The 27,310-nt window shown below is 47.6% G+C and overlaps 1 protein-coding gene across 1 annotated transcript in view; it reads left to right on the plus strand.

The window, feature by feature from the left end:
- Positions 1 to 14,381, plus strand: part of LOC130131525 (gamma-aminobutyric acid receptor subunit gamma-3-like) — a 90,033-nt gene extending 75,652 nt beyond the window's left edge. The window contains exons 7-8 of the mRNA XM_056301237.1: positions 9,966 to 10,162; positions 14,100 to 14,381. Of these exons, the coding sequence (XP_056157212.1) occupies positions 9,966 to 10,162; positions 14,100 to 14,381 (479 nt within the window). The remainder of the gene's footprint in view (positions 1 to 9,965; positions 10,163 to 14,099) is intronic.
- Positions 14,382 to 27,310: the final 12,929 nt, after the last annotated feature.

Consider the following 27,310-nt stretch of genomic DNA (forward strand, 5'->3'; position numbering starts at 1 on the left):
GCAGCTCCATATTCAGCATCCTTCTCCCAATATACCCAGCATCTCTCCTCCACACATGTCCACACCATCTCAATCTCGCCTCTCTTGCTTTGTCTCCAAACCGTCCAACCTGAGCTGTCCCTCTAATATACTCGTTCCTAATCCTGTCCTTCTTCATCACTCCCAATGAAAATCTTAGCATCTTCATCTCTGTGACCTCCAGCTCCACCTCCTGTCTTTTCATCAGTGCCACTGTCTCCAAACCATACAACATAGCTGGTCTCACCACCATTTTGTAAACCTTCCCTTTAACTCTTGCTGATACCCTTCTGTCACAAATCACTGCTGACACTCTTCTCCACCCACTCCACCCTGCCTGCTCTCTCTTCTTCACCTCTCTTCTGCGCTCCCCGTTACTTTGGACAGTTGACTCCAAGTATTTATATGCATACACCTTCACCACCTCCACTCCTTGCATCCTCACCATTCCACTGTCCTCCCTCTCATTCACACATATGTACTCCGTCTTGCTCCTACTGACTTTCATTCCTCTTCTCTCCAGTGCATACCTCCACCTCTCCAGGCTCTCCTCCACCTGCACCCTACTCTCACTACAGATCACAATGTCATCAGCGAACGTCATCGTCCACGCAGACTCCTGCCTGATCTCGTCCGTCAACCTGTCCATCACCCTTGCAAACAGGAAAGGGCTCAGAGTCGATCCTTGATGTAATCCCACCTCCACCTTGCACCCACCTGTCATTCCAACCACACACCTCACCACTGTCACACTTCCCTCATACATATCCTGCACCACTCCTACATACTTCTCTGCAACTCCCGACTCTCTCATTCAATACCACACCTCCTCTCTCGGCACCCTGTCGTATGCTTTCTCTAAATCCACAAAGACACAATGTGACTCCTTCTGGCCTCCTCTATACTTCTCCATCAACACTCTCAAAGCAAACATCACATCTGTGGCGATCTTTCATGTCATGAAAGCCCCAAGACTTTTAAGTACATCCCTACCATATGTCTCATGGCATACGTATCTGTATCGTCCTCTCTGCTTCACTAAGCATTTAATTTGCATTTGAAAAAGCATGCATTGAACATGCATGCAGATCTCTGAAAAGGCAAGCTAACAAAACATGCGGGGACAATGATGCTAGGTGTGAGGTGCACCTCCATTTCCCCCGTGACTTTGACAGGAGCATGGCTCTCTCTTTCTAATCTCGCATCGGTCGGGAACGACAATGACTCTCGCTGCACCTACGCGGGTTAAAATAGTTCTCTGCAACTCCTTCCTCATACAATACCACGTCTCCTCTCTCGGCACCCTGTCGTGTGCTTTCTCTAAACCCACAAAGACACGACGTGACTCCTTCTGGCCTCCTCTATACTTCTCCGTCCACATTCTGAAAGCCCACGTCACATCTATGGTGCTCTTTCACATCTGTGGTGCTCGCTGATCGTCAGCTCTCCTCTTAACCTAGCTTCTGTTACTCTTTCCCATATCTCCATGCTGTGGCTGATCACCTTCATAAAAAATATGTGTACTTGATGTGTTATAATCAGTAAAAATATTGAGCCTTCAATGCTCAATAACCTTTTATAATATCTATTTTATTGTGAAGAGACGTGAGATCCAGCTGCTCCCCACCCACTCAGAAGCATCATGGCAGTTGTCATATTCATTCATTCATCCATTCATTCATTCATTATCCAAACCGCTTATCCTGCTCTGAGGTGTCGCGGGGATGCTATAGCCCATCCCAGCAGCCAATGGGTGGCATGCGGGGAGACACCCTGGACAAGCCTCCAGTCCATCACAGGGCTTTGTCCTATATCAGACGTCATATATATTGTCTAAATCCGATTTTAGACGTCACCATTTGGAGAAATGGGGAAACGCGAGATGAAGATGTTCCTCTTCCTGTATCATTACCCCTGTCACTGGCACACATGCTATCTTTCTCATGAAATATATTTCATAATAAAAATAAATAAATAAATAATCTGCCTAGCACCTCTCCATTTGGAGTGCGCTCTGGGGAGCCACCGACGGCCTGTGCTCAGGGCCAGCCCTGATCGATGGCTCCACCGAACCGATCAGCTCCACTTTGATTTGTGACACTGTTTCTAGAATAAGAAACGTATAAAAACAAGAGCCAGACACACAGACCTCATCATCCAAGTCACGTCACTTGCTCTCGAGACATGGAGGCGGAAAACCAGAAGACGCATACGCATTTGTGGGATGATGCGATGACTGACTGGCAGCGCGGTGGCCCAGTGGTCAGCACTGTTGCCTCCCAGTGAGACAGTCCTGGGTTCGAATCCCAGGCCGTCCCGGGTCCTTTCTGTGTGGAGTTTGCATGTTCTCCCCTCTGCCCGTGCCCCTGAGCAAGGCAGTGGAAAGAAGAAGTGGAGTTGGTCCCCGGGCGCTGCAGCTGCCCACTGCTCCTATACGACAGGATGGGTTGAATGCAGAGAGCAGATTGATTGTAAGAGTACAACGTCAAATAAAGCGGCTTTCATGTTGTCCTCACTGCTGAGCCACCGACGGGGTCAGAGATTGAATAGCATACGAGTCTCGGCGTTGGGCACGGCAACCGTCTCAGCGGTGACGGGTCAGTCGTCAAGCCAAGTAGAAAGCGAAACACATTGAGACCGGCCGACAGATTTAATTATTGCCAGCATCGACAATCATAAATAGCCAAACAAGAAGCTGACCTCGAGGTCATCTGTGAGCATTCTCCACCACGTCAACACAGTGGTCTCTATGATAGGCCTCTATCCAAGTTAGAAATGGCTGCAGAGTCGAGGGGGCAGTTGCAGAATTTATAAATCAAAATGTGACGGGGGATTTGGAGAAAACAACTAGAATTCAAAACCTGTTGGTATCCCTCTAAGAGCCGTCTTTTATAATGTTTGCCATTAGTTGCATGTGAATGGCGGAAGTACAGGACGAGGTGAGAGCACTCATCCCAGTACCTCCCTGCTGGGATGGTACTGGTTTAGAGGCAAGGGGTGTTTCAAGAGGTATTGTGGCTCCTTTCAACACAGGGAACAGCAGCCCCTGATACGCTGGCCTGATGCAGGTCGTGCGTGCTGACTCCGTGGGAAATGGCGGTGTCTATTGATGGACTGTTAATGGACCAATGTAACCAGGTTAAAATTAATGTTTTTATTTTATTTTGTTTGAGTATGAAATATCACCAAATCCTGTCTGTGTGCTGTTATTTGTGTTTACTACATTTTATTTTATGTCATTATTTACTTTTATGTATGTTTTATAACGACCGTCATATACTTGTACTGTCGCTTTAAGAGAGAGGTCTTGTGGGTACACGGAAGAGGGAACGCGGGAGAGGCCATTTTTGTTTTGTGGGAGGAGTCTCAAGCAGCGATCGAGCCGAGCCACGCGTGTTTCTTACCGTAGCACAGTTTTGCTGGTTGAGGAGAACGTAACCTTGAGTATCCCTGTAAGAAGATACTGCAAGCTTTGGGATAAAATACTTGTTTATCCTTTCTTACATCAGAGTCCCGTCGACGGTTTCTCCTTCTAACGCACACGAGTGAAGTCCGGACAGTGGTTGAACTTCGACCCCCACGTCCGTAAGAAACACCGCTCCCGCTGAGGACTGGACGTTTGTCGAAGGGTTTGAAACCGAAATAAATGGCAAGGTGGGCCAAATAGAGTCCTGTGTGTCCCCCCTCCTTCCTTGATCATGATGATGATGATGATGATGAGAGACTGAGGGCCCCCCCCACAACACCTGGGGCCCCACCCAACTAGAACACAACGCAGAGCTACTGATGAGAGTGACGGGCGTGCAGCAGGCTGACCAGCATAGGACAGTATAGGACTGCCCCTGTTACACCAACAAGGAGCTAGCAGCTTTCCAAGTTAACCATGCCGTTCACATCTGCCACCAACGGGTTCTTCTCTTTAAAATAAGTAGAAACTCTGAAGAAAATTTTGGATTACCTCTCTAAGATGGCTAGAGGGCAACACGCACACACCAATTGCTTTGTCTCTTAGGCGGGGCACGGACTCAATAGCCCCGAACAACCAATTCCAACTTTTTTTTAAAAAAAAAGGTCAATTCCCACACACACTTAATATTCCTGCATTGATTAATTAAAAAAGAGTCGACGTTTTGGCAACAATGACTTTGCCGAAACTTCACCACCACCCCCCCATTTTTCTCCCTAATTGCATTTGGCCAATTACCCCACTCTCCCGGGCCATCCCGGTCGCTGCTCCGCCCCCCTCTGCCGATCCTAGGAGGGCTGCAGACCACCACGCGCCTCCTCCAATACATGTGGAGTCGCCAGCCGCTTCTTTTCACCTGACAGTGAGGAGTTTCACCAGGGGGACGTAGCGCGTGGGAGGATCACGCTACCCCCCCCCCAGTTCCCCCTCCAGCCAGAACAGGCACCCCAACAGACTAGAGGAGGCGCCAGTGCAGTGACCAGGACACATCCCCACATCCGGCTTCCCACCCGCAGACACGGCCAATCGTGTCTGTAAGGACGCCCGACCAAGCCGGAGGTAACACGGGGATTCAAACCGGCGATCTCCATGTTGGTAGACAACGGAATGGACCACCACACCACCCAGTTGCTAACTCTTTTTTTTAATAAATCAATGCAGAGGTGATACATTTGTGCGGGAATTCACTTTTTCATCAAGAATTACTTCTCTAAGAGGCCAAAAAAAATAAATAAATAAAATATTTCGACGCCCTGTCAAGTATCCGAGGCAGATATTTGGTTCGGAGGGGATTTTTTTCCCCAGAGCTCTTGTAGTCGTACACATCTCTTGGCAACGTGTGGTGATGCTCTTTGGCACAAGGAAACCGATTCAAGTCAGAGATGCACGTGAATGCAAAAAAAAAAAAAAAAATCCTGGCTTAGTCTGAGAAAAGAATGGCCTTTCTGGGGCCGGGGCGGATTTAGAGGGGTCTTGACATCCATGAAGTCATGTGATGTGACAACAGATGAGGGGACAGGGTTCACCTCAACACTCAATACTGCTCTTAGAGGAGTGATGCAACACAGGCGGCGCTGTGTTACACTTGGTCGCCCTGGCGTACATCAACACATCACCCTCGTATTCCCCAGCACAAATAGATGCACGCATCTATTCATAAATGGATTTAACACGCTTGTAAAAGGAAGAGAAAAAAAAAACTGATCGTGAGGGGATGTAAGCCGTAGGAAATATTTCGCTCTTAGTGCCGCGGCTCTTGAAAGCATCCAAAGGTTAGTTTTCAGCCAGGACTTGTTACAGTTTTTAGCAGCACTCGTTCAACGTGTGCTGATGGAACGTGTGCACTTTAAATTGCACACATGCCAAAGGCGGCCATTGCCCCCATTGGCTAACCCCGTTTTCTCTCCCTTGATCTGAAGTGTCGATCGCCCCTGCAAGACGGGGAATCACCCGGTTGCCATGGCATCGTGTGCCGATGATTCGAGAAGAGTGAATTCAACTGAGCTAAGGAGCCGATGACCTTGATTCGAAAGAGCAACCGGGACCGTGAACAACCCATGCAAGGGGTTGTGACTTTGGAGCAAAAAGAACGAGGTGTTCGCACAACTCCGCGTCTTCGCTCGCGTGTTGGATTCCGGGATCAGCAGCGGGCCGGTTCAGCCGAACAAGAAAACCTGATAACGTCAGACACCGCTTAAACTGAGAACGTTAATCACCACCCCCCCTCCCCATCGTCTCAACGTGGAGATATGCAAAAGGTCCCAGAGAAGACTGAGATCTTCGTCGTGGACAGACAGAGCTCTTGAATTCGCCTGGATTTGAAGTGAAATGCAGTGAAAACGGAAAGAGAGAGCAAGTCTAGACGAGCACTTGGTGGACCAGTGGAGGTAGCTCGAAATAGACTGGAGCACTCGTCTCTATGGAAACCACAGGCGAAAACAGTGGCACATTGCCATGAAAGACATTGAGGAGATGTGGATGAAAGGGAAGACAGAGGAGAGATGGAGCGGGTGAGGGAGAGAGGGGAGAGTGCAACACAAGATAGAGTAGAGGGAGAGAATGAAAGGGAAAAACTTGGTTTGTTATTTGTGTGTGTGTGTGTGTGTGTGTGTCTGTGTGTGTGTGTGTGTGTGTGTGCGTGTGTATACCAGGTTTTTCAATCCTGACGGGAAAAAAATGTCCCCATCAGGATAGAAAAGCCTGAAACCACCTACCTTGTGGGGACATTTTTAAGGATCCCCAGGAGGAAAAGGATCTATTTTAGGGTTAGGACTTGGTTTTAGGGGTAAGGTTAGGATTAAGATTAGGTTGATGTTAGGCTAAAGGTTAAAGGTTAAGGTGGTTGTGATGGTCAAGGTTAGGGTTAAGGGCTATGGAATAATGGCTGTGCGAATTCAGGGTGGCGGCGCGAATTGACATTTGCAGCGGCCTCACCCAGTACCGTCCATGCAGTGTCTTTGTCCACGTCTGCATCTAAGTTTGTGTCTTCGTTTGATGGCTGGGAAAGCTGACGCTGGATCGGCTTGGGAAAGCTTGGTCTGCTGCATCCTGTGGGCCCAGGGACCACGGCCCTGGCTGAAGCTGAGCCCGACGAGGAAACAATGAGGGTGGACTGACTGGACGCGGAGGAGGGGCAGGTTGACCTAACTGCAAGCCCATGCAGACCGGCAGTTCTGATAACAGTGAGGGCGGTATGGCGGGGGCCTCGCCTGGCATCAACTGTGTTTTTAGTGTCGTCGTGTGGCGTGAGGGGAGGTGTGTCGAGGGTGTCTGGCTGGGAGAGCTGGCGCTGGATTGGCTGGGACACCTTGGTCTGCTGTGTTCGGTGGGCTCGGGGACCGTGGCCCTGCCGGAGTTGCGTCCGAGGAGGAAACACCCAGGGCGGTCTGACAGGACGCGGAAGCAGAGCAGGCTAAGCTAACTGCTAGCCCATGCAAACCGGCAGTTTGGGCAGTCATGTGTTTGTTCCCTTGGACAGTGTTTTTTTTTTTTTGATACACTATATGGACAAAAGTATTGGGACAAACATCTTAATCATTGATTTCAGGTGTTTTATTCAGAGCCATTGATACAGGTGTATAAAATCAAGCAGCTAGCCATGCAGTCTGCATTTACAACCATTTGTGAAAGAATGGGTCGTTCTGAAGTGCTCAGTGAATTCAAGTGTGGTACTGTCATAGGATGCCAGCTTTGCAATAAGTCAATGCGTGAAATGTCTTCACTGTTAGATATTCCACAGTCAACTGTAAGTGGTATTATTGAAAAGTGGAAGCATTTCGGAACAACAGCAACTCGGCCATTAAGTGGCAGACCACGTAAAGTCACACAGCGGGATCAATTAGTGCTGAGTTGCATAGTGCATAAAAGTCGCCAACGCTTTGCAGAGTTCCAAACTTCCTCTGGCATTAACATCAGCACAAAAACTGTGTGCCAGGAGCTTCATGGAATGGGTTTCCATGGCCGAGAAGCTGCACGCAAGCCTTACATCACCAAGCACAATGCCAAGCGTCGGATGGAGTGGTGTAAAGCACGCTACCACTGGACTCTGGAGCAGTGGAAACGTGTTCTGGGGAGTGACGAATCACACTTCTCTGTCTGGCAGTCTGATGGACGAGTCTGGGTTTGGAGGATGCCAGGAGAACATTACCTGCTTGACTGCATTGTGCCAGCTGTAAAGTGTGGTGGAGGAGGGATAATGGTATGGGGTTGTTTTTCAGGGGCTGGGCTTGGCCCCTTAGTTCCGGTGAAGGGAAGTCTTAATGCTTCAGTATACCAAGACATTTTGGACAATTCTATGCTTCCTACTTTGTGGGAACAGTTTGGGGGGGGGGGGGGGTCTGTTCCAACATGACTGTGCCCCAGTGCACAAAGCAAGGTCCATGACGACATGGTTAGGTGAGTTTGGTGTGGAGGAACTTGACTGGCCCACACAGATCCCTGACCTCAACCTCATCGAACACCTTTGGGGTGAAATAGAACGGAGATTGCGAGCCAGGTCTTCTCGTCCAACATCGGTGCCTGACCTCACAAATGCTCTTCTGGCTGAATGGACAAAAATTCCCAGACACACTCCAAAATCTTGTGGAAAGCCTTCCCAGAAGAGTGGAAGCTGTTATAGCTGCAAAGGGGGGGGGGGCAACTCCATATTAATGCCTATGGATTCACAATGAGATGTCATAAAAGCTCCTGTAGGTGTACTGGCCAGGTGTCCCAATACTTTTGTACATATAGTGTATGTTGCATATATGTGTGTGTGTCTTTGTGTTGCACTGGTGTGGGCTGGGGGAACGATATATCATTTAATCGCATGTGCACAGGTGCATAGAAGGAACTGACAAATAAATGTATCTGATTCCTGAATGTCGTCAATGAGGGGATCCCCACAAGTATAGGGTAACGTGTGTGTGTGTATGTGTAGGGAGCAACCACTCTGACACCTTCGATCTGTCGTATTACTTATTGATAAAAATCAATGTTTATCCACTGGCCAAGTTGATGAATGAACTGCTATGTTTCTATATCTCTAGTAAAGGAGCAGCAAATCATGAAAAGCTGCCTGCCAAAGTGACCAGCTTGCAGCCACAGCGGTCAGTTGAGAGCAAGTTGCTGTGGCTGGGGGGGTCCTTCTCAAAACACATTTCCTCAATTAATTATAATTTCTACCAAGGCTTGTGATCACATAGATTACAATACAGAGGAGCATACTGTATCGGCTGCAAAAAGAAAGAACAAAAATGCTTCCTTACCACTTCTGTTGTTCAAGTTGACAGGCGGCGTCTCAACCACGGATTATTTCTCTATTTTGTTTCTTTAATAGGCTCAATATGGCGGCTCAGCTTCTGATATCGTAACAGAAACATGCACGGCTGCAAATCATGGCTCTCAGTTTGCACACATATTACCTTGCAAAGGTGCCATGAGGCTGGTATGGCAGTTTGGAGGAGGATTTCCGCTCAGATACACAAGTAACGCAGACACAATGATGACAATAACGTTATTAAAAACCCATCTGTGGGGGCGTCCAGGTAGCGTGGTGGTCTATTCTGTTACCTACCAACACGGGGATCGCCTGTTTGAATCCCAGTGTTACCGTTGGCTTGGTCAGGGCACCTGTTCGGGGAGGGGAGGAGGAACTGGGGGGAATAGCGTCATCCTCCCACGCGCTATGTCCCCCTGGTGAAACTCCTCAGAGTTAGGTGAAAAGAAGCAGCTGGCGACTCCATGTGTATCGAAGGAGGCATGTGGGACCAGATAGTTAAACTGCTGTGGCCCGGACCCGTCCCACACCTGACACTTTCATCCGGCCCACATACCACGTGGAATGATGGCACTTGGGTGGTCTGCTCCTGTTTGCCAGATCTGGGCCAGAACCAAGCCATAGCCATGCCACATGTCCCATATATTAGCCAAAGGTGGCCATATTTGTTTTGTGATATTTGGGCCATATTCAATATTTACCACACGGGCCACTTCAGGGTCACATCCAGATGACATGTTGCCCAGAGCACCGCCTCTTTGCCAGAAAAGGCCCACATTTGGTTTGGCATATTTGGGCCATATTTGTTATTATACATGTGGGCCACTTCAGGCTCGCATCCATCTTGTCAGGGCCAGAAGAAGACCATCAGTACTGCATCACTGCCTCTGTCCGGGGGGAGTCTGCAGCCCCCCCGGCAGAGGGGGTGGCACAGCGACTGTGACGGCTTGGAAAATAGGGTAATTGGCCAAATACAAATAGGGAGAAAAAGGGGGAAAAAATACAAAATTGTCATGTACACTCATTTGTGTGCACTAGTTTCCAGAAGTCGTGCAGGAGCTCCGGCCCTGATCTCTCTGCTGGCGATGGGCAGCAGCAGGTCACTCAGTCCCGGCCCGTCCTCAGGACAACTCAATGTGCCAATGATCGCAAACAATCTCACTATTGATGTAGTATTCCCAGTATCGCCATGACTACGTACTCAGACCCGTGCTTACTCCCCAGGTATCACCACAGTGCTGACCATGACCACCCTGAGCACGGTGGCCAGGAACTCATTGCCCAGAGTGTCCTACGTGACCGCCATGGACCTATTCGTCACCGTCTGCTTCCTGTTCGTCTTCGCGGCCATGATAGAGTACGCCATGCTCAACTACTACTCCTACAGCGCGCAGAGGCCTCCGGCCAGAGCCCAGAGGATGGTAAGACACTCGGGGGGGGGGGGGTGAAATGCATATATGTCTTTCTGCAGCCGTGACACGGTGCCGTGGAGGCCCGGTGGTTGAGAGCGCTTCACCGACAGTTGACTCCTTACAGTCCTTCCTGTATGAAAGCCTGATGTCCTGTGTGGGCGGCTTCTAGGCCTCCACCTGCCGAGAGAGAGATTTAATGGCGGCGGCACAGCATCCACTAGACTGAGTCACCCGCCGCTGCAGTATCACTCACCTCTCTCTCTCCGTTTCCCTCTCTTTCTGTGCCGGTGGCGAGCACCCTGGTTCCTGTTCTCATCAGGGCTTTCACCCAAGACACGACGTCTGTTTCACACAAACAATTAAACTGTGCCGCGTTCAATACCCCCCACCCCCACCCCCCCACCCCGCTCCTCCACCTTCCTAACAGCGGACCGCGTTTTGGCTGCTCTGTCTTTGGGGAAGCCTCATGCAACCCCGCTTACTGCTGCCCCCGCACCCCTCCTCCTCCTCCTCCTCCTCCTCCTCCTCCTCAGTGTGGTCCCTTCCTTTGTGCCGCCCCCACAGTCAGCTCTCTCTCTCTCTCTCTCTCTCTCTCTCTCTCTCTCTCTCTCTCTCTCTCTCTCTCTCTCTCTCTCTCTCTTGCTCTCTCATTCTCTCTTTCTCTTACGCTCTCTCTCTCTCTCTCTCTCTCTCTCTCTCTAGCTCTCTCTCTCTCTCTCGTGCTCTCTTACTCGCTCTCTCTTGCTCTCTCTCGCCCCCCCCCCTCTCGTACTCTCATTCTCTCTGTCATGCTCTCTCCCTCTCTCTCCCTCTCTCGTTCTCTTGCTCTCTCTCTCTCATTCGCTCTCGCACTCTCTTGCTCACTGTCTTTCTTGCTCTCTCTCTCTCCCTCTTTCTCTCTTTCACTCTCTCTCTTGCTCTCTCTCTCTCTCTCTCTCTCTCTCGCTCTCTCATTCTCTTTCTCTTACGCTCTCTCTCTCTCTCTCTCTCTCTCTCTCTCTAGCTCTCTCTCTCTCTCTCGTGCTCTCTTACTCACTCTCTCTTGCTCTCTCTCGCCCCCCCCCTCTCGTACTCTCATTCTCTCTGTCATGCTCTCTCCCTCTCTCTCCTTCTCTCGTTCTCTTGCTCTCTCTCTCTCATTCTCTCTCGCACTCTCTTGCTCACTGTCTTTCTTGCTCTCTCTCTCTCCCTCTTTCTCTCTCTCACTCTCTCTCTTGCTCTCTCTCTCTCTCTCTCTCGCTCTCTCTCATTCTCCCTGTCATGCTCTCATTCTCTCGCTCTCTCTTGCTCTCTCTCGCTACATCTCTCTCCCTCTCTCTTGTTCTCTCTCTCTCTCTCTCTCTCTCTCTCTCTCTCTCTCGTGTTCTCTCTCATTCTCCTCCCACTCGCCCCCTAAGAGCGAAATGCAGGGTTGAAAAGAACTAGAGCAAAAAAAATAAAGATTTTGTCCCAATTAGGATGTCGCACGCAATTTCACAAACACCAGGGTAAAGAAAATCACACAGGAAGTCGGCCCAGAAGATGCTCGTGCAGCGTCCCATTCTTGAAATGCAGCCAAGCGTGGCTCACGTAGCCCTTGTTTTAGAGGCTGCACGACATTTGGTTGTAAGTGTTAAGGGGAAATGTGTAATGTTTTCTGCATGTTGTGGGGATGACACTCCATTAGAAGCCACTCTACTGAACAGTCTTCTTTGTATCTCTGAGACGTTTCCGACGTTGTCCGCTGGTGACGTCACCCGCCGACATTTTTTTTTGGGGGGGTATTTTTACCCCACTCTTCCGAGCCGTCCCGGTCGCTGATTCACCCCCCTCTGCCGATCCGGGGAGGGCTGCAGACTACCACGTGCCTCCTCCAATACATGTGGAGTCACCAGCCGCTTCTTTTCACCTGACAGTGAGGAGTTTCCCCAGGGGGATGTAGCGCGTGGGAGGATCACACCATTCCCTCCCCCCGTTCCCCCTCCCTCCCAGGAAACAGGAAACCGGCGGACAATCTGCAATGAGAAAACGTACTTCCTGGTAGAGCTGAAACGGTATGATAATTCCATATCACGACTGAGAGTGCCCAGAAATATCGCAGCTATCAGTATTATCGCGGTATTGTAAAAAACGTGCTGAACTTTTTCAAAACGTACTGCCACAAACGCTGAAAAAATTTCACCCAGCTTTATATCGAAAACAACAAATAGAATTAGCAGCATTATTATTAGAATAATTACATGGCTAATACGTCATGCAAACATGAAAACCATATCAAATGTGCATTAACGTTTAAGATGGCATCATGTGGCCATGATTTTGTGCACATTGCAGATAAGAAAACAGAAACAAAAAGGTATTTCTTCACATTCTTTCTATGCTCAAGTAATTATTTTTTAAATTATTTAATAGATTTCAGAGCACTGGTCATACCTGGACACAAGAGCTCGTTTCATGCGTCGCTGTTAGGCGTGTTTTCGATCATCCAGCCAAACTGATTTAGCATGCTAGAGAAGCGATTTTCATTGTTTATTTATTTATAAAAAGTTTCCCTGGTGCAGGTTTAAATGAACACAACAGTCACACTTCACACTTAGAAGGCTGACAAAAATCTCCGCTGGAGTGCCCTCACTGCCTTCCACCGTGTTTTCACTGTCGCAAAGCAAGCCGATATTAAACGCTGCGCCTGGTGTCCTACTCCAGTCCAGTAGGTGGCGGTAATGCGGCTCTAAGTTGGTTTGCCAACCGCCAAGAAACTCTAAATATTGTAACGTCCTCGGATAAATAGACTCGCTAGCCCTTGACCAACGGATCAGACCTTTTAGTCGACTGGTTAACGTCGCCCGTGGTGCGGGACACCCAGGTTCGTGTCCCGGCTGCGGCGGTTCACGGGCTGCCCCCCGAATTCACTGCAATATCATCAGCGGTCACTCGGGGTCGACTATGACTGTCCTCCCTCTGGGTCCTTCTGGGTCCTCCGGTGGGTGTAGAGGTCGATCCAGGGGCCACATAATGGGAGGACACCTGTGCATGACAGCTTTTTATGTGGCGAGGTTGATGCACGTACAGCAACCACATGGTCCTTGGCAGGGGTGGCCAGAGTCCAATGGCATGGAGAACCAAGAGGATTGGGGTCCACCCTAGCCCTTCGTCCTTCTTCGCTGCCGTTGTGACCTGGAGATGTCTTCCGCCAGTTCCGCCGTTGAAGTCTTTGTTGGATCTTGCTTTGTCTGGACCCCCCCTTGATCTATCCACCTTGGGTGACCCTACCAGGAGCCAAGATCGTGGAATCATTGGTACATGATAGCTTCTCCACCACAGCAAGGTGGCGATCCAGGAGAAGAACAAAAACACTGAATAAGAAACACAAGAAGCACGGCCTCTGGGAGACTGGTGCTGTGAACTTTGCTTGCTGCTGGGCAGTATTTACCGAGAGTTTTTCAAAGTGTGGTAATCAAACATGGTTTTGATAATCAAAATTTGACCGTGGTTAAGTGTGAATCCGGTAACCGATTCATGGCTGCTTGCTGGTTTGCCAGTGCACAGTGTATTGGCAAACCAGCAAGCAGCGATGGAACGGTGATCCGACTTATCACTACAGGGCCCGCTTTGACCATCTTGCATTCGGACCCGGTGCTGATTCGCTACGCCCCTGAGTACACTGCATAAGACAATGCGAGTATCACGGTTACATACAGCTGTATTACAAAACATAATTTGCATTTTCTTACGCAGTTGTTTGGGGTGTTGTCATTCACCTGTTGTTATGCAGTACAGTGTCATCGGCATAACAGGAAGTAAACGTTCACATTCACTGGTTATCTAGGCTGACGTCACCGGCGGCGTTTCAGATGCACACAGAAGACTGTTCCTACAACATACAGAGATAATGTTTAAAATTTTGACACCGCCACCCCCCCCCACCCACCCTTAACCGCCATCTCTCTCCTTCCCTCACCCTGTGCAGGCCTACGCAGCTCTCAACATGGGTCGCGCCCCGAGGTCGACGCTGCCCATCGGCAACTCCCTTTTCTGGCACGACTACGACGACAGCTGCCTGTACGAGTGCCTGGACGGGAAGGACTGCAAGAGCTTCTTCTGCTGCTACGAGGAGTGTAAAGAAGGGGGCTGGAGAAAAGGACGGATCCACGTCAACATCCACGAGCTGGACTCCTACTCCAGGGTCTTCTTCCCCACCTCTTTCCTGCTCTTTAACATTGTGTACTGGGTCAGCTACCTGTACCTCTAGTAGGCTTGTTTGTGTTTGGGTGGGGGGGGGCTTAAACAGTGACACCCCCCCCCAAGCCACCTTGCCTAGGGGGTTCATGTCATGAGGTCAAAACTGAGATGAGCTGTGAGGATCTTCGACCGGCATCCCTTCCTGCCTTTGAACACTAATGACTGGAAAGATAACATGTGGGAATCTCGACCGCCGGCGCCACGGCGGCACGCGGAGGCGCTCGAACCTTCGGCAGTGACGAGCAGCACTGCTGTGACGAGAGACAAATGGGACGATACAGGGGGAATGGAGGCGGTATCACAACACGAAAAACCGAAGGGGGGGGGGCAAACAAATGAGGATGAGATGCTTGGAGGTTGAAGGGCAAGCTTGCAGCATTGAGCAAAATTGACTCGTGGCTTTTTATTTTTATTTTTTTTTTTTTTTTTCGGCTCTCAGAAAAAACCAAACAACAGACGGGGGGGACACGGAGGAACCGCGCCGCATTGCTGAATCTGGGCTTACAAGATGGCAAAGCATCCACAGTGCCTTCTTCTTCTTCTTCTTCTTCTTCTTCTTCTTCTTTTGCAACACCGTGATACGCAGCCCCATCCCCACCCCCAACCCAAACTCCCCTCGTTATCTTTATTACCTCATCCATCACACCGCCGCATGCTGGGCTGTTTATTCTTTGATGACACCACCCAGATTAACAGCTGTTTTGTTTTTTTAACACTGGAGATGTTTCAAAATAGCACTGCGTTCCTATTCTAGCGTCTAGTTTGAGTCTAGGATTAGTTCTGTTTTATAATAACAGTAAAGTCATATTATTTATATGATTGACATCATCATCATTGGAATATTATTACTAGAGTTAGTGGTATTTTGCACAGCGAGTCTGGTTAGTTCTCACAACTGTCGTTGGTCAAGTAAAAGTATCGTTAATGGGCAGTGGTTGTCAGATAAAGTTATTGTTTATTAATTAACATGCTCTCAATGTTCTTGATGGAGAAACGAATTTAAAGGCGGAAGATTTGGGGGAATATGATGAACGCTGGGACTTGATTTCTGATTATGTTTTTTAAAAAGCACCGTATAAGACCTGCAGTTATAAAACCAGTCTATATCGACACGCATACATATATATATTTATGAATACATACGTGCATCCAGAAATACAAACATATACTATTCAGACATTTCCGCCTAATTCCCCAGGTGATTAAATGCAATGTGAACACTGAAAGTCACAGAGAGCATTCACCCCTGGTAGCCATTTTGCAGTTTTCCACAGAAAACGATGCGTAGCGATTTCCATTTCAACTTATACCGGTGCAGCTACGCACGTGGGTGCATACATGCAAACATGCCCTCTTGGTCTATTTATTTTGCATCGCCGTCATCCCATCCAGTTACGACATTGTTAGCGCTTGAATGGGTAAAATGGGGGTCCTGATGAAAATTTCAACAGTTATTTCTTCTTCTATTTTTTTTTTTTTTTGCACTGATAAAAAATGAAAGGGATTCCGCGTATCCCATTAAATGTGGGTTTGAAGGGACATCCTTGCAGTTGCCCATCCGGTTGTGACCACAGGTGCTGTAAAATAGGTTCTATATATTGTGATAGTCCATAACAGCCACGTAGACGAAGCACTGATGAAAAATGAATGACCTATGATGTTTGCTGATGACTCTTGATGGAACCCCCTGTAAAATTGATGCCGTGTGGAGTTACACGGACACACCCCACGTACACATGTCCCGATAAAACGGACCACAGGCGGGATGAACGGTGTTTAAAACGCCTTGCTCTGGTCTTGTTTACAGCTTCTTCTTTTTTTTGGTGTTTCTGCAGATGTTTGGCTTTGTAGAACAATGACACCCCACACACCCCCCCACACCCCCTTCCCCCATTTTCTCCTAGTATTTGTATGTATTTCAGAGAAAGCTTTTATGTAAGATGTAACTAATTAGTGTTTCTATTTTCATACGGTTATATATGGAATGTACGTTGTTTGGCCAGTAGCGAGGCCCGCGTCATCCTGTTTCCAGTTCAGTCAGTTCAAGGAGCATAAATGAATTTATATTTAGAAGGTTCTACATATTCATCCGGCCTCAAGACAAATTGTGTCCTGTCCAGAGGTTTGTACATGCAAATTAAGCTGCCTCAAGTAATCCTCCAGAAACAGACGTTAGGCTACCCACCCTACGGGCCGCTCTGTCTCCGAGAGGGTTTCCATTTCCATTTCCCACTCGCAACCTCAGTCCACCGAAGGCAATACAGCAAATTAAGTTCCATTGGAATTGAGATTGACATTCAAACCAGGCACATACAGCTATCGATCTATATCTGTTGCTCTATCGCTCTATTGTTCTGTCAATCTTCCTAATACTCTATCATTCTAGCTACTTATAGTTCTATCATTCTATCAGTGGTTGGTCTATTTTGTTCCGTCACTTTCTATTGTTCACTCTTGTCGTTGTGTTTGTTCAAGTGTTCTAATTAGGCTATTTTTCCCCCTTTTTCTCCCAAATTGTAGCCGAGCCAATTATCCCACTCTTCCTAGCCGTCCCGGTCGCTGCTCCACCCCCTCTGCCGTGCCGAGGAGGGCTGCAGACTTCCACATGCCTCCTCTGATACATATGGTGTCTCCGGCCACTTCTTTTCACCTGACAGTGAGGAGTTTCACCAGGGAGACGTAGCGCGTGGGAGGATCACGCTATTCTCCCCCAGCCCCCCCCCCCCCGAACAGGCGCCCTGACTGACCAGAGGAGGCGCTAGTTCAGCGACCAGAACCATGGGTGTATTACAGTAGAACTGGATACCGGATCTAAAAATGGCGCCTGTTCATTCTTATGGGAATTGCTGGCCTGGCGCATACCCCGAAAAAAACGTTTCTGGCTTCCGGGTTACTTCCGGGTAGATGGGGCCCACTGGTTATACGCAGTAGTGTTACTCCCATCATGCCTCTAGGCTATGACAACGGCTCGTACACAGCCCTGCCGTCATGCAGGGGGGGGGGGATTTTCTGGGCTTTGGAAAATGGTTAAGAAGTGTAAAACCCCATGGCTTAGAAATATACAATACAAAGAGTAATTATGCGCCATCATTACAGCTGCAGGTGACCTGTCAACAGTGTTACAGGCGTCTCTTTTAAAATGGTGGTCTATGGAGAAAATGCTTTTTGGGCTGCAGGGGATTTTTCGCTGCAATACCGAAGCTGACCACTGGAAGAAATTGGCTGCAAGTTTGAGCGGCGGCGCCGTATCCAGTTGTACTATAATACATCCACGACAAGGACCCATACCCACATCCGGCTTCCCACCAGCAGACACGGCCAATTCTGTTTGTAGGGACGCCCGACCAGGCCGGAGGTAACACGGGGACTCGAACCGGCGATCCCCGTGTTGGTGGGCAGCGGAATAGACCAGTACACTCCTGTCACGCCTCTATTAGGCTATTATATCTCTCTTTCTATTGTTCCATCATTATTTTGTTCTGTCTGTCTATCTAGTGTTCTATTTATCGTTCCACCATTCCATCATATGATCTACCATTCCATCATATGATCTACCATTCCATCATATGTTCTACCATTCCATCATATGTTCTACCATTCCATCATATGATCTACCATTCCATCATATGTTCTACCATTCCATCATATGATCTACCATTCCATCATATGATCTACCATTCCATCATATGTTCTACCATTCCATCATATGTTCTACCATTCCATCATATGATCTACCATTCCATCATATGACCTACTATTCCATCATATGATCTACTATTCCATCATATGATCTACCATTCCATTATATGATCTACCATTCCATCATATGATCTACCATTCTGTCATATGATCTACCATTCCATCATATGATCTACCATTCCATCATATGATCTACATATGATCTACTAGTCCATCGTATGATCTACCATTCCATCATATGATCTACCATTCCATCATATGATCTACCATTCCATCATATGATCTACCATTCCATCATATGATCTACTATTCCATCATATGATCTACCATTCCATTATATGATCTACCATTCCATCATATGATCTACCATTCTGTCATATGATCTACCATTCCATCATATGATCTACCATTCCATCATATGATCTACCATTCCATTATATGATCTACCATTCCATCATATGATCTACCATTCTGTCATATGATCTACCATTCCATCATATGATCTACCATTCCATCATATGATCTACCATTCCATCATATGATCTACCATTCCATCATATGATCTACATATGATCTACTAGTCCATCGTATGATCTACCATTCCATCATATGATCTACCATTCCATCATATGATCTACATATGATCTACTAGTCCATCGTATGATCTACCATTCCATCGTATGATCTACCATTCCATCATATGATCTACATATGATCTACTAGTCCATCGTATGATCTACCATTCCATCGTATGATCTACCATTCCATCATATGATCTACTAGTCCATCATATGATCTACCATTCCGTCATATGATCTACTATTCCATCATATAATCTACTGTTCCATCATACGACCTACCATTCCATCATATGATCTACCATTCCATCATATGATCTACATATGATCTACTAGTCCATCATATGATCTATCATTCCGTCATATGATCTACTATTCCATCATATAATCTACCATTCCATCATATGATCTACATATGGTCTATTATTCCATCATATGATCTACCATGCCATCATATGATCTACTATTCCATCATATGATCTACCACTCCATCATATGATCTACTATTCCATCATATGTTCTACCATTCCATCATATGTTCTACCATTCCATCATATGATCTACTATTCCATCATATGATCTACCATTCCATTATATGATCTACCATTCTGTCATATAATCTACCCTTCCGTCATATAATCTACCCTTCCGTCATATAATCTACCATTCTGTCCATAATTCTGTCTATCTGCTGTTTTGATCCACGATGAAGTGACTGAACTGAAAGGGAATGGAAATCGGCCCATGCAGAAGTAAACCTTTCTCACGTCTTTACGCTAATATTTCTATTACACTTTATAAGTGTCCTAGTCTGAAATACTTCAATAAAAGATAAATTTAAAAAAAAGATACAGTTTTCCATGTCTTTATAGAGTTACCTGTGTATTTCAATGAGCACCTGTGTTGGTCGAGCTTGCAAGAAAATAACGAGAGTTGTGATCCAAGATCAAGAATGAGGTCATACCGGGATTACGAGCACAGAGCCGGGATCAGAAGTGCAAACATACAGGTGTAATGAACCGACTTGAAGGCCTCCTTCAGGGACCTAATCACTTTATGTGAGTGTCCACGTGTAGCTGGGAGCAGTCCATCCTGAGAGGCAACGCGTAATTAGCTCCATTGGTCAAAGTCTCGGTCATAACGAGGCTTTGTTGTGTGCCACAGGTGAATCTAAAACAGGAAGCCGGACCTCTGGTCAGGAGATGGTATTCGTGCTTTGCCTTGTAAACCAGTGATTTTTTTTTCTAGACATACTTCTGTTTTAATTGCGTTTAGATTTTACCTTTATAGTTGATGAGGTCATTAACGGGGGCGCTTTAACATAGCAATCTAATCTTGAAACGGCCCTCCTAATTGATCATTTTCCTAAGACAGGGTCTGGGGTGACAACAGCCAAGCTTGTTATTTCTGTTGCGTGGTGCATCGCTTACTCAAAATTGGGGGGAGGGGGGTTCAGTACACTGCTGCAGGGATATCTGTTTGGGAAACTTTTGCAAGTGTCGAAGTTTAAAGAGGAGGCTTGTTTTTTTTTTGAAGAGCATGACTAGAAAAGGCCTCTGAAGAGCTGGCACTCCAGCAGACCTACAGACAAAATGCCAAAGTCACTGGAGTCATAAACTATCTTAACGGTGTGGCAGGTCACCGAAAGCTGCCACAGCAGTTTCAGAGAGCTTTACCATTCATAACACATCCGGGACTCTTTAAGAAGACTGACATGTCCCATTTTTCCACAAGGTGCGCACCCCCCCCCCTTTGTTTTTTACCTTCAAGTTGTATCCGGCCAGTTACCCCACACTTCCGAGTGACTACCACATGTCTCCTCCGATACGTGTGGAGTCACCAGTCGCTTCTTTTCACCTGACAGTGAGGTGTTTCACCAGGGGGACGTAGCACGTGGAAGGATCACGCTATTTCACCAGTTCTCCCTCCTCCCTGAACAGGCGCCCCGACTGACCAGAGGAGGCGCTAGTGCAGTGACCAGGACACATACCCACATCCGGCTTCCCACCCGCAGACACGGCCAATTGTGTCTGTTGGGACGCCCAAGCAAGCCGGAGGTGACACGGGGATTCGAACCGGCGATCCCCGTGTTGATAGGCAACGGAATAGACCGCTATGCTACCCGGACACCCCCAAGGTGGTTTCTTTACACAACTGCCTCCGATTAGAGATAATCTTGCCGCAGACCTTCATATCGACGTCCCTTGAGCCACGGTGGGCTGAGATGAGGACGTGACTGAAGCTCAAGCCCGCATGGACCCATGGTTTAAACAGAGGCTCAAAGTTACCCGAGATCCTCTCTTTGAGCCATGCTAGCCAAAGTGGTCAGGTGAGTTGTCCGAGCGGTTACCCAAATGACCCTATCCATTCCTGTGTGGAACCACCTTCTGTCTAAAAGTTCAGATTGTGTTAACCTGCACGTTCAAGTTCAGACACTGAATTACCTTTTCTTTCATTTTTGTAATGACCGGTTTTGGACTTTGCTGTTTTTTTTGGTTCATTTGTATGCAAGTTGATTGGCTAACACGTGGATTGCTGAAGCGGAAGGTACCGGTGGGGCCCGGGCATGGAAAAAAAATGGAATCCATCAGTTGCCTCATAAATTACACACTGCTTCCATGTGTGCCTCCACACAGCCTATCAGATATCAATACATTATGCTATCTAAAAATCTACAAGTCCTCCAGCCCATTCGACCACATAGCTTGTACACCCTCTAATACGACCCACAGGAGCGTTTCCTAAATAGTCTAGTATGGTAACTAAGATCTTCGTTACAACCCTCCCCTACGGTCATGAGCTTTGGGTGGTGACCGAAAGGATGAGATCGCGGATACTAGCGGCTGAAACGAGTTTCCTCCGTAGGGTGTCTGGGCTCAGCCTTAGAGATAGGCTGAGGAGCTCGGACATCCGGAGGGAGCTCAGGAGTAGAGCCGCTGCTCCTTCGCGTCGAAAGGAGCCAGTTGAGATGGTTCGGGCATCCGATTAGGACGCCTCCTGGGCGCCTTCCTTTGGAGGTTTACCTGGCACGGCCAACTGGGAGGAGACCCCGGGGTAGACCCAGAACTCGCTAGAGGGACTACATGTCCAATCTGGCCTGGGAACGCCTTGGGATCCCCCCAGGAGGAGCTGGAGGGCGTTGCTGGGGGGAGGGACGTCTGGAGTGCCCTACTTAGCTTGCTAGACCCCGACCCCGGAGAAGCGGCTGAAGATGAGATGAGATGAGATGGGAACTAAGATTGCCATTGGCAGCATGCCCGCTAGAGGGCGCTTAACTTTAAAAGAGGTCGTAATAAGCTGCTGCTTGTACAAACGACCTATGGGGGTCGTTTTTTGGTGGAAGGGCAGTCTCCATTCTAAAAATATGTTGGCTAATTGTGTCATGGGACGTGAATCGAATTTCCGCACACCAGCCTTCATCGAGTTAACGTTAAACCTCCTCTTCATTCTTTGGTTATCTAGTTAGCTTTTGCTGAATAATGAAATAATGAAATAATGAAATAACAGCCCACGCAAAAAAGGTTTCATATGATATTAATATGCTTTTTTTATACTTTTTACAAGAACCTTGTAATATATGCATTTCTGGTACATGATGTTTTTATGTTGTAAGCATCGTTACGCATGCGCAATAATCCAGGTAGGGAAATCGCAGAGCGTTGAATCAGTTCATCTGGACACAACGATTAGAGAAACGTTTCATCACTCATCTAAGTGACCTCTTCAGTCTCAACTGACTGCGGGTATCTACAGCCCAGATAGCTAAACTGCTGTGGCCGGACCCGTCCCACACCCGACACTTTCATCCGATCCACATACCGCGTGGAATGATGGCACTTGGGCGGCCCGCTCCTGTTTGCCAGATCTCGTCCAGAACCAAGCCATAGCAATGCCGCATGTGCCACATATTTGCCAGAGGTGGCCCATATTTGTTTTGTGATATTTGGACCATATTCACCATTTACCACACGGGCCACATCAAGGTCACATCCAGACTACATGTTGCCCAGAGCACCGCATCTTTGCTAAGAAAGACCCTCATTTGATCGGCCATATTTGGGCCATATTTGCTATTATACATGTGGGCCACTTCAGGCTCATATCCGGTCTGTCACGGCCAGAAGAAGGCCATCAGTGCCACATCATTACCTGAAGTGGCCCACATCCGGATGCTATCTGGGACCCTTATAAACAATACAGTGGCATAATGACTGAACGAGCAGTTTCGTGTGCAAATTGCCGTGACCATTAATTAGCGTTTCAGTGGCCATTTGTAGTATTCACAGAGGATTGGGGAATAGCTGCAATCACAGCATTGTAACATGGCCACAGTTGTGGCTCAGTTGCTTTCAAACCCCAAAACACGCTGCGCCAGAAGTTGGTCCACCCCAAGCATCGGGTACCCCGGCACAAACTGAGCACTATAGAGTGGCAGTCTATCCCACTGCCTACCAACAAGGGGGTCGCCGGTTCGAATCCCCTTGTTGCCTCTGGCTTGGTCTGGCACAATTGGCCGTGTCTGCGGGTGGGAAGCCGGATGTGGGCATGCGTCCTGGTCGCTGCACTAGCGCCTCATCTGGTCGTTCGGGGTGCCTGTTTCGGAGAGAGAGGGGGGAACTGTGGGGAGTAGCGTGATCCTCCTGCGCGCTACGGCCCCCTGGTGAAACTCCTCACTGTCAGGTGAAAAGAAGCGGCTGGTGACTCCACCTGTATGGGAGGAGGCATGTGGTAGTCTGCAGCCCTCCCCGGATCGGCAGAGGGGGGTGGAGCAGCGAAAGGGGACGGCTCGTAAGAGCGGGGCAGGATACAATTGGGGAGAAAGAGGGGAAAAATTTACTCCCATGCATATGTAAATGTAAAATTATATACAAGTTAAAAAATAATAATAATCCAGGACATGTAGTGCTTCTTGTTTGTTGACATGTGTTGGTAGCCTGTTCCCATCTGCGTGATGCGCCACACTGTGGGTCAGCCCCCTCTCACCAGCTGGCTCTGAACACGACTAAACAAAGCTTGGCGTGGGCTTGTGGTATTGTGTGGCTTCACTTAAAATCAAATCTGGATGACGTCCCTTGCAACGGCTGCAACATGGACCTAGAGTCGTCCAGGGAATTGAGACGATCTGGAGCGTCCTTCTCAGTACTTCCGCGCAACAGAATGTAAACATACACAATAATCATTGCTGACATAAATCAATCAAACATGAAAAGCTACAGCACACACACACACAATGAGGACCGTTTACACTCATCTGACCAAAAGAGGCAACGCTTACACGCAGTGGTGGCTGGCCAGTAGGGGGCGCCGGGGCGCCGCCCCCTCCAAACATCAAGAGATGAAATTCTACTTAAACATGTTAAATATGATTTAGTTGTATAATGCAGGTAATTATGAAGTAAAAGTGTTGTCAGCCTGTCAGCAGCCACTAAATATGGGTTCAAATGGTGTTTGGTTGGTTCCTGTCTGAATACATAGACTTCCTGGGTGAGGGGCGGGGCCAAACGACACCTTATGTAAGCCCTCAAACTTGTGGCGAGCAGGTGACCTGAGGCTGCTGTCTGATTGGCTTCTTCAGATTTCCCACGGGGCGCAGTTCTGTGCCGCCCCAGACACGCCCACTTTTATTGGCGGCGAATTGGTATTGTTCTTTGATCTAATGTGATTGGACAGTTCTCGTGGCTGCCAAAAATGTTCACACCCACCACGACGCCTCGTCTCGACTGTCAATCATCCACCATCTACCAACCCTGATAAACTCTATAGGCTGCATTGTCCTTCTTAATAACTCTGAAGGTAAATTAAGCCCCCCCCCCAATGTTTTTTTGCAGCAGCCGCCACTGGTACCTCGGCTTTTGCCGTCCACATTCGGCTGGCATCGTCACTACATCAGGGTAAATTTGCAGGCGTTTTCCCCTTTTTATCACCGGACTTCCGTCAGCCAGATATAGTCTTCCAGCCGCACCACAGTGGCAGTACATATAGCCACCTAAATCCACGTTTAGCATCCTCCATCATCTTGCCAAATATGTCACTTTTTATGTTCTATTTTATATTCTTGTAGGTTAACGGGTGGGGCTGTAGCTATAAAATGGCGGTGACTCCACCTGCAATATAATGAACTTCCTCGTGCACCTGAGCAAAACTGCAGGGTAAAGCAATCACTTCTGCCAGGAAGCTTATATTTACTGAACTTATACACACGATGCTCTTAATTTAAGCCATGGCCCCTTCAATAAACAGAAATATGTTGTTGTTTCCGAGACTTTCCAGTGCAAAATCTTGTCTTGCACGTGTAATGCTCTGCCAGTTGCCAGCGACGTGGTTTTGGCTGTTGCGTCATTTTTGGTCTTCTTGTGCATGTACGTAAATTTGCAGTAGTGAGATGCATGGGGGGAGGGGGGGGTGCTGGAAAGCTGAGTGAAATCAAAACGTCATCTACACTATGATGTCTCCAAATACTTATCAGATGGAAAGCCTAAACCAGAACTTGGGGATCAGGCCACTCGGGCTTTTATAGAATGGCAAAATGTGGGGGCGGCGGGGTGGGGGGACCTCAAAATGTGTGACCTGTGTCCCGAGGTCCCATTTGTTTGTTGGTATTTCCTTTGCCATGACTTCACCGAGAATGTCTATGTGCAGAGGAACTCTTCAGCTATTATTATTTACTTCGGTGTTGCAGACAAACTGGCTGCCATCAGCAAGAACATGTTTGAGTCAAGTCCATTTTATTTGCACAGCCTTCACAGCAACACAACATGCTGTCCTCAGACCCTCGAATTGGATAAGAACAAGATCCCTAAAAAAGAAAAATAAGAAGAAACCACAGGGAGAGCAAAAGAGAAGGGACCTGTCCCCCAAGATGGACAGACATATAATGGATGTCGTGGGTACAGGATACAACCAATGTGCAGAACACAATGTCGAAAGATGATAACAGAATTATAATGGAAGTGTAAGATATATGAATAATACGACGAGGAGGATGCCAAGCGGTGTCCAGATGCCACCGGAACAGCCCAGGACCCATGTAAAGCTGGCAGGAGGACACACTACTCCTGCACACAGGGGAGACTCACACCACACCGTTGACATACACGGGAGACACGACACAACATTAGTCCCACATCAGAGACACGGAAGGATACGACACCGAAACGGGATAACACAATTATATGGATTTATAAGATGCATAAAAAATGGGATGAGGAGGATGCCAAGCAGCACCCAGGCGCTGACCACCATCACCATGGAGACCTGGGAGGGGGACAGACCGCACGTCGACATAGGGGAGTGTCACATCACCCCGTACACACACACACACACACACCGGAAAACAGCAGGAGAAGACATCATTCAGAGAGAGAGAGAGAGAGAGAGAGAGAGAGAGAGAGAGAGAGAGAGAGAGAGAGAGAGAGAGAGAGAGAAGCAGTTTGACAGAAAAAAGACAAGTTGCATTAGTCAATAATCTATTCTCTGTAATCTCGTTGGCAGAACAGCGCTTGGTACATTCACTGAGAAGAATAACCGTGCAGTACAGGTGGTGAAGTACTCAATTTAAAGGCAAATTTTTGCAGGTTAGGACAAACAGCTGAGTTTCAAGTTTGGATTTAAAGGACTCAGCAGACTCTGACTGTCTGATGGCAGCAGGCAGGTTATTTCACAAGAGTGGGGCCCGATACAAAAAGGCCCTGCTACCACCAGCTGACCTCTTTTTAACTTTGGGTACACACAGGAGCCCTGTATTTTGAGAGAGTGAAGAGCTCCAGATGGACTGTATGGTTTAGGGAGGTCAGACAGGTAAGATGGGGAAAGGCCATTTGGGATTTTACAAGTCAGCCGAAGCACCTGATCAAAGCCAATTAAGGGATGCAAGAATTGGTGTAACATGGTCCAATATTCTAGTTTTAGTTGGGGTTCAAGCTGCAGCATTTTGAACCATCTAAAGACTTTAAGTACTAGCATGTGGCAGACCTGGAAACAGAACATTACAGTAATCAAGTCTGGATGAAACAAATGCATGTATTAGAGTCTATGCAGCCAGCCATGGAGAGAAAATACCGAATTTTAGTTATGTTACCTGAGTGGAAAAAACAGTCTTGGTGATTTATTTAATGTGCTTATGAAAGTAAAGTTTAGGATCAAATACAACAAAATGTTTGGCTGCCAAACTTTGTGAAATCCAAGGGCTGTTATTGTTAGTGTTACTTGATCAAATTGGCATATGTGTCTAGCAGGGCCAATGACCAACAACTCAGTTTTATCCAAATCTAAAAGTAGGAAATTTAGTGACATCCAATTTTTCACAGCAGCCAAGATGACCTCTTATTTAGTCATTTGAGTATGATCATCCATCTTTGTTGGCATATGCAACTGAGTAGCATCAGCATAGTAATGGAAATTTGTTCCATGACTGTGTATGATTTGGCCAAGAAATGATAGATAAAGGGAGAAAAGTAGAGGGTCAAGAACAGAGCCCAGAGGCACACCATATTTCGTGTCAGATCATTTTGATGTAATCTTATTATAGCAGACACACTGTGTTCTTCCAGATAAGTAGAACTTTAGCCAAGAGAGAGCTACCCCAGACACCAAATTTGCAATTTATTGTGTCTAATAATATACAGTGATCAGTAGTGTCAAAGGCTGCACTGAGGTTCAGTAG

The sequence above is a fragment of the Lampris incognitus genome, chromosome 21 (genome assembly GCF_029633865.1).
Source record: "Lampris incognitus isolate fLamInc1 chromosome 21, fLamInc1.hap2, whole genome shotgun sequence".
Lineage (NCBI taxonomy): Eukaryota > Metazoa > Chordata > Actinopteri > Lampriformes > Lampridae > Lampris > Lampris incognitus.